Source organism: Trichomycterus rosablanca, chromosome 2 (genome assembly GCF_030014385.1).
Source record: "Trichomycterus rosablanca isolate fTriRos1 chromosome 2, fTriRos1.hap1, whole genome shotgun sequence".
Taxonomy (NCBI): Eukaryota; Metazoa; Chordata; class Actinopteri; order Siluriformes; family Trichomycteridae; genus Trichomycterus; species Trichomycterus rosablanca.
The window spans coordinates 15,712,262-15,720,809 of record NC_085989.1 but is presented as its reverse complement, the minus strand read 5'-3'; the positions used below and the strand labels follow the sequence as shown (position 1 = coordinate 15,720,809).

At 39.8% G+C, this 8,548-nt stretch overlaps 1 protein-coding gene across 2 annotated transcripts in view; it reads left to right on the top strand.

Moving 5' to 3' along the window:
* Positions 1-234: 234 nt before the first annotated feature.
* mrpl3 (mitochondrial ribosomal protein L3) overlaps positions 235-8,548 on the top strand; it is a 32,576-nt gene continuing 24,262 nt past the window's right edge. For both annotated transcript variants that reach the window (XM_062990220.1, XM_062990214.1), the window contains exons 1-4: positions 235-414; positions 6,730-6,908; positions 7,002-7,093; positions 8,328-8,426. In XM_062990220.1, the coding sequence (XP_062846290.1) occupies positions 314-414; positions 6,730-6,908; positions 7,002-7,093; positions 8,328-8,426 (471 nt within the window). In that variant the 5' untranslated portion in view covers positions 235-313. The remainder of the gene's footprint in view (positions 415-6,729; positions 6,909-7,001; positions 7,094-8,327; positions 8,427-8,548) is intronic.

Here is an 8,548-nt window from a genome sequence, read left to right as displayed (position 1 = left end):
AAAAAAAAATTAATTCAGGGTCTCAGGAGTTTTAGAAATGTATAAATGACATGACAAATAGCAAAGCATCGTCACTGTAGCTTTTTACTGTATCTTTTTGTATGAATAAAGCTAAAGTAAATTTAACATAACGTCAGAACGATTTACGGTGGAACGATGTTTGAGCGGAACCATGAATGAATGTAGAGCAACACCGAATGTTTTAAACTGTTACACCGGAGGTTGAAGGAATGACATTTCAGTGCATGCATGTGTATGTGATGAAGAGCTCCAAATAATTGATTTATTGATATTATTTTTGTTTAATACAAAAATGTCAGTGTTGACTTGTAGATTACACAAGTTTGGTGATGCATTGCTAAAGGGAGCGACTGTTATTGTTTACCGACATGGACCTACAACATCATTAGACAGGTAAACTGCCTTCGCTAAGCTACATGCTAACCACCGATATAGTATATTTAACAGCTGGTTTACTTTGTAGGGAATAAAATAAGGGACTTCGGGGACATTTAGGATTCGGCCATTATAATCTGTCAGCGTGACTGTGCTAGCAGATGCAGATTATACTCATGGTCAACACAAAACATGCTTAAGAGGTCAAATGCTTACATGGAAACCACATAAATCTAAACTACTGATGATCAGGCATGATCAAGTAGTTTAGATTTATGTGGTTTCCATGAGGGCTCAAACCAAACTGGTTTCAAACGTTTACTAACTGTGATAAGTTACAATATGTAGCTGTTGAGTACACATATCGTATACACTGATCAGCCATAACATTAAAACCACCTCCTTGTTTCTACACTCACTGTCCATTTTATCAGCTCCACTTACCATATAGAAGCACTTTGTAGTTTTACAATTACTGACTGTAGTCCATTTGTTACTCTGCATGCTTTTTTAGCCTGCTTTCACCCTGTTATTCAATGATCAGGACCCCCACAGGACCACCACAGAGCAGGTATTATTTAGGTGGTGGATGATTCTCAGCACTGCAGTGACAATGACATGGTGGTGTGTTAGTGTGTGTTGTGCTGGTATGAGTGGATCAGACACAGCAGCGCTGCTGGAGTTTTTAAATGCTGTGTCCACTCACTGTCCACTCTATTAGACACTCCTACCTAGTTGGTCCACCTTGTAGATGTAAAGTCAGAGACGATCGCTCATCTATTGCTGCTGTTTGAGTTAGTCATCTTCTAGACCTTCATCAGTGGTCACAGGACGCTGCCCACGGGGCGCTGTTGGCTGGATATATTTTTGGTTGGTGGACTATTCTCAGTCCAGCAGTGACTGTGAGGTGTTTAAAAACTCCATCAGTGCTGCTTTGTCTCATCCACTCATACCAGCACAACACACACTAACACACCACCACCATGTCAGTGTCACTGCAGTGCTGAGAATGATCCACCACCCAAATAATACCTGCTCTGTAGTGGTCCTGGGAGAGTCCTGACCATTGAAGAACAGCATGAAAGAGGGCTGACAAAGCATGCAGAGAAACAGATGGACTACAGTCAGTAATCGTAGAACTACAAAATGCTTCTATATGGTAAGTAGAGCTGATAAAATGGACAATGTGTGTAGAAACAAGGAGGTGGTTCTAATGTTATGGCTGATCGGTGTATATTGTATATGTCTTTTAATATGTTGACAGTACTTTTTTCCTTTACAAGTTTATTTTTTTTATTTTTTTTATTTTTTTTATTGAACATTCAGTATACAATATGGCCAACGTGTGTGTACATCTGACCAAGAGAAAAGAACCTACAGAGTTGGAAGCAAATATTTAATTTTATTCATACTTGTATGAGTGTCCAAGGACATTATGAGTGTTATTTAAAGTTGATACTACTTGCACTGGTTATAAAATACGACGCAAGCAATTGAGAGGCCTTGCTCAGGTGTTTGACAATAGCTAATTGGCGGTAAACAAGTGACCTTCTGATTATTAGTCTGGTATCTCATCCACTGAGCTAACACTGACGTAATTTAACATCATGAACCATTTCTAGCACAGCACTGCCACGGTCATGGTAGTGTAATGCATTTATTTAAAAACATTGTGTACAATTTCCGACCACCTTTTTATACACATTTACCTTTTTGGTGTAGTTATAGATAGATAGATACTTTATTTACCCTGAAGGAAATTATTGCAATAGGCTGTAAACCTTATGGTTTTCCTTAAACACTATGTTGCAGGACTGTTTTGAACTAGTAGGGATACTGAAATTGATACTTAAAATAAGCGAATGAATAAATAAATGGATAAAAAGGAAATGATTAGGTATTAGGTACACCATTTCTTGTGGAGGGGGGTAGAAATCTATGTTTAAAAGAGGGGATGAATGGCACCTAATAACCAAGACTGTTAATGTTAAATAAATTGAAGGAAACAAGGGTCAGATTTATGTTTATGAGGATTAGGCTTCCCCAAGAGTGAACAAACTTTAGTCATCTGAAGTGCATTAATAGTAGAGCTGAAACAAATTATTATTTTAGTAATTAATTCTTTCTTTTATTATTTTTTTTTATTGGATTAATTTTTATAACAAGTTTAACAGAATTCACTTCACAAGCTAAAAATCTGTTTACCCTGATATGTTTACATGTGATGCTGATAGTTATGAGTACGATGCAGCTGTTGGCAGAAATGTTAGCAAAAGTCTTGACTTCAGATCTGAATGCTTGTAGACAGACTCTGCATACCAAGTAGGCATGTTAATGGAAAACTGATAACCAACTGTACAGTCCTTGATCGTTTTTTGCTGGCTGTGAAAACTTTCATTTAAATTCACTTTCCACAGCTGATGCTTGATTTAAATTGAGAGCAGAACCACACAACTCTCACATACAGTAGAACCATAATGGAAATGAAACTCACTCTCAGTGCACATGTCCCGGGTCTGCTTAGATCTAAAGAAATACAGCTGCAGTTTTTTGTTCTGATAAAGAATAAATGATGAAGGTAAAATTACAATATAATTACTCTTAAACACTTTAATGCAGGTTTGGCCTGCATCTTTATTAATTATGATGAGCATGTTTAGTTAGACTTTGTAACATTTAATATTTACATTTAAATGCTGAACTATTCCAGCTCATCATGTTAATGGTTTTCTTACTGTTTTATATATATATATATACAGTGTATCACAAAAGTGAGTACACCCCTCACATTTCTGCAAATATTTTATTATATCTTTTCATGGGACAACACTATAGAAATAAAACTTGGATATAACTTAGAGTAGTCAGTGTACAACTTGTATAGCAGTGTAGATTTACTGTCTTCTGAAAATAACTCAACACACAGCCATTAATGTCTAAATGGCTGGCAACATAAGTGAGTACACCCCACAGTGAACATGTCCAAATTGTGCCCAAAGTGTCAATATTTTGTGTGACCACCATTATTATCCAGCACTGCCTTAACCCTCCTGGGCATGGAATTCACCAGAGCTGCACAGGTTGCTACTGGAATCCTCTTCCACTCCTCCATGATGACATCACGGAGCTGGTGGATGTTAGACACCTTGAACTCCTCCACCTTCCACTTGAGGATGCGCCACAGGTGCTCAATTGGGTTTAGTCCATCACCTTTACCTTCAGCTTCCTCAGCAAGGCAGTTGTCATCTTGGAGGTTGTGTTTTGGGTCGTTATCCTGTTGGAAAACTGCCATGAGGCCCAGTTTTCGAAGGGAGGGGATCATGCTCTGTTTCAGAATGTCACAGTACATGTTGGAATTCATGTTTCCCTCAATGAACTGCAGCTCCCCAGTGCCAGCAACACTCATGCAGCCCAAGACCATGATGCTACCACCACCATGCTTGACTGTAGGCAAGATACAGTTGTCTTGGTACTTCTCACCAGGGCGCCGCCACACATGCTGGACACCATCTGAGCCAAACAAGTTTATCTTGGTCTCGTTAGACCACAGGGCATTCCAGTAATCCATGTTCTTGGACTGCTTGTCTTCAGCAAACTGTTTGCGGGCTTTCTTGTGCGTCAGCTTCCTTCTGGGATGACGACCATGCAGACCGAGTTGATGCAGTGTGCGGCGTATGGTCTGAGCACTGACAGGCTGACCTCCCACGTCTTCAACCTCTGCAGCAATGCTGGCAGCACTCATGTGTCTATTTTTTAAAGCCAACCTCTGGATATGACGCCGAACACGTGGACTCAACTTCTTTGGTCGACCCTGGCGAAGCCTGTTCCGAGTGGAACCTGTCCTGGAAAACCGCTGTATGACCTTGGCCACCATGCTGTAGCTCAGTTTCAGGGTGTTAGCAATCTTCTTATAGCCCAGGCCATCTTTGTGGAGAGCAACAATTCTATTTCTCACATCCTCAGAGAGTTCTTTGCCATGAGGTGCCATGTTGAATATCCAGTGGCCAGTATGAGAGAATTGTACCCAAAACACCAAATTTAACAGCCCTGCTCCCCATTTACACCTGGGACCTTGACACATGACACCAGGGAGGGACAACGACACATTTGGGCACAATTTGGACATGTTCACTGTGGGGTGTACTCACTTATGTTGCCAGCTATTTAGACATTAATGGCTGTGTGTTGAGTTATTTTTAGAAGACAGTAAATCTACACTGCTATACAAGCTGTACACTGACTACTCTAAGTTATATCCAAGTTTCATGTCTATAGTGTTGTCCCATGAAAAGATATAATGAAATACTTGCAGAAATGTGAGGGGTGTACTCACTTTTGTGATACACTGTATATATATATATATATATATATATATGTATGTATGTATGTATGTATGTATGTATGTATGTATGTATGTATGTATTTAAATATTACTGCCACATTTACTACATTACACTGTTGTTAATTAAATAAAGCATAAAGACTTGTTGATATGAAACTCTGATCGAATAATGATGATCAGTTATGCATTAAAAGAAATTGTGTAACCTTTTGTGTTGTTAATGCCCAGATCAATATTGTAAGCTGTCAGGGGCTCCTGGGTGTAACGTGATTGGTTGCATTGCTTCATTCACTGTAAAGCCAAACCCCCAACATTGACACTATATGCCGATCAGCCATAACATTAAAACCACCTCCTTGTTTCTACACTCACTGTCCATTTTATCAGCTCCACTTACCATATAGAAGCACTTTGTAGTTCTACACTTATTGACTGTAGTCCATCTGTTTCTCTATATACTTTTTAACCTGCTTTCACCCTGTTCCTCAATGGTCAGGACCCCCACAGAGTAGGTATTATTTGGGTGATGGATGATTCTCAGCACTGCAGTGACAATGTCATGGTGGTGGTGTGTTAGTGTGTGTTGTGCTGGTATGAGTGGATCGGACACAGAAGCGCTGATGGAGTTTCTAAATACCATGTCCACTCACTGTCCACTCTATTAGACACTCCTACCTAGTTGGTCCACCTTGTAGATGTAAAGTCAGAGATTATCGCTCATCTATTGCTGCTGTTTGAGTTGGTCATCTAATCTAGACCTTCATCAGTGGTCACAGGATGCTGCCCACGGGGTGCTGTTGGCTTGATATTTTTAGTTGGTGGAGTAATTTCAGTCCAGCAGTGACAGTGAGGTGTGTTTAAAAACTCCAGCAGCACTGCTGTGTCTGATCCACTCATACCAGCACAACACACACTAACACACCATCACCATGTCAGTGTCACTGCAGAGCTGAGAATGATCCACCACCCAAATAATACCTGCTCTGTGGTGGTCCTGGGAGAGTCCTGACCATTGAAGAACAGGGTGAAAGGGGCTAACAAAGCATGCAGAGAAACAGATGGACTACAGTCAGTAATTGTAGAACTACAAAGTGCTTCTATATGGTAAGTAAAGCTGATAAAATGGACAATGTGTGTAGAAACATGGAGGGGGTTTTAATATTATAGCTGATCGATTTAAGCTGAACACCCTCTTGTGCAGACTTTACGTTACAACTTGTAAACCACAGTGGGTCACTGAATTAAGTATTTTTCATTTTGTGTTTTAGTAAACCTTCAGAGTAAGATGCATTGTTTGTGTTGTCTGGGTTGTGGGGGAAAAAAAATGGACAAAATGGGTCTGTTTGAAAACCTTGTGAGTTACCTTGCTGTATACTGCCTACCCAGGCAGCTGCCCAAGTAGAGAGGATTCTAACAGGACATTGAACTCATAAGGCAGATTATTTAGATGTACTACTTAGACAGTGATTATTTCACCGCAGTTTTAGCTTATTGAGCTGACAAAGTTAGCCTTGGGACATTCAAACCAATAGGCTGAGGCGGCACAACCTGCTAGCACGCCAGCTAACATCTCCCTCTGTTTACCGAAAATGGTTAAGCTGTCACTGAAAAGCCCAAATTTGCAAATAAATAACATGTGTACACCTTTATACAAATTAAAAAGCAATGATAATTTATTTACATTTGATAAGAACTCTGTTCATTGCTCTGCATTCGACCATATTTGTAATTTTTTTGTGAGAAAAGTTGTGCTGCACTGAATGCTGGGATTGCCTTCACCGCTAAGGAAGCATCAGGTGCTCCCTCATTATTCAGTCAATCTATCACTGAAATAAGGCAGCTTAGTAGGCATTTTAAGGCATCTAAGAATTCAGGCAGCCTTCTTCTCGACATAAAATGCGTCTGTGTAAAGAGCTCACTAGGTTTTCGAGCAGACCCAACGTAGGTCACCTGAAAAAAAGTTAACATAGCTATCCACTACTTTTTTCCAGTCCTGCCATTATTAAGTGTGTGAGGACTATCAAGACTTCAACATGGTGGGATGAACATCTGACAGAAGATAATGCCGGCTTCATTAAGAAGGAAGTGGCCAAGGAGTACAATGAACTGACTAAAGCCAAACTGAACCCCCTCAAGGATGAACCCTGGCCTCGCCCTGAGTGGGTGGAACGTGAGTCATTCTTTAATCGTGTAACAACAGCATATTAGGAGATGTGTAAGCACACAACTAAAGCATAAATCCTGATGTGTGTTTTATTTACAGAGAGCAAAAGAGTTGGTCTTGTTGCTATCAAGTTAGGAATGATGCCAGTTTGGACCAAGTCAGGAGAAAGACATGTGGTGACTATGCTGCAGGTACTTACTGCTGTTTACTTTGTTTATAACTGGAGGCCTCAAGACCATCAGCAAATGTTATTGTAATTGTATATCAGAAAAAGTTGGGACAGTATAAAAAATGCAAATACAGTCGAACCTCTATTTAACAGACTAAAAGCCACAGAAACACCGCTTTTCAGCAGTACCTTGATGCACATTCTCTGGCTTACCACTTTCCTTGTCTTTTGAAGACATAACTAAGCACTAGAGCTTGCAAAAATTAAGCATAAAACACAGAGAAAAAGAAGAGAACAAAGCAAGCCTCCCGACAAAAAAATCACTCATGTAAACAAAGAGATGTGCGCCGGCTAGCAGACAATTACTGAACTACTGTTCTTGGCATGCTTCTTGCAGGAGCAGACATTCAGTTTTCCGGATTTTGTCTATTTAATCAGAAATCCATTAAATGGAGGTCCGTTAAATCGAGGTTCCACTGTAATGGCACTGTAACGTTTCTTTCATTTACTTTGACTTTACTTTTAATTATCATTAGCTGATATAGCCACATGGGTGAGGGATTACTTTGGCAAACTTTTGTCAAGCACTACAATATGGAGTTACAATTACAAATGCCACTATACTGTGCTAGAAAGAAGCCTTATTTTAACCACTTCCAAAAGCAGCGTCGAGTTCTCTGGGCTCGGAGGCATCTTCGATGGACCATCACACAGTGGAAATGTGTATTGTGGTCAGACGAAGTTATTATTTTTAAGATTTGGAAATACACACATATGCAAAAAGTGTGATGATGCCAGTGATGAACAACTGTGAATCCATAAGCCGTTATTTCAAAATCAGAGAAACCTGCTGTCAGCAAAGCATAGAAAATTGGATGCCAACTGAATTAATATTAAATTATTAAGTCTATTAAAAATGATGGTGCAGCAGTCAAATACGCTAGCACACCAGAGCTGGGATTTCGAGTTTCAAGGTACCACTGTATTTTATTTGATCGTGTTTGATGGGACCACTCAGCCTTTACACACAGTTATTAAAAGAAAAACATGAACATGAAAAATCTACTTAAGTATGATTACAGATCTATTTTAGTCTGAAGTAGTGTGCTATATTTAAACATGGAAAGCCGGTCTATACCTGTTTCTGTTTGTACCTTTTTTTGTATGTTCTAATCTAAAAGGATTTAAGGAGGAAGACTAGGCACTTGTACACTGAAGGACTGTGATGATTTAAGTGCATGTCCACTGTGTTTCAGGTTCAGGACTGCCATGTGATCAAGCACCTGGCTAAAGAGGACTATAATGGCATGTCCGCTGCTCTGATTGTAGGAGCTAAAAGTGTCTCCCCCTTCTATGTGAGTTTAAGCCGTCTTTCTTCCCCTCTCTCACAAACACGTGCAAGTTCTCCTTAACTAGAAGACTGTTTATTTGTTTCTGTATGAGATCGGACACGCACACTTCCATCAGCACTTAATTT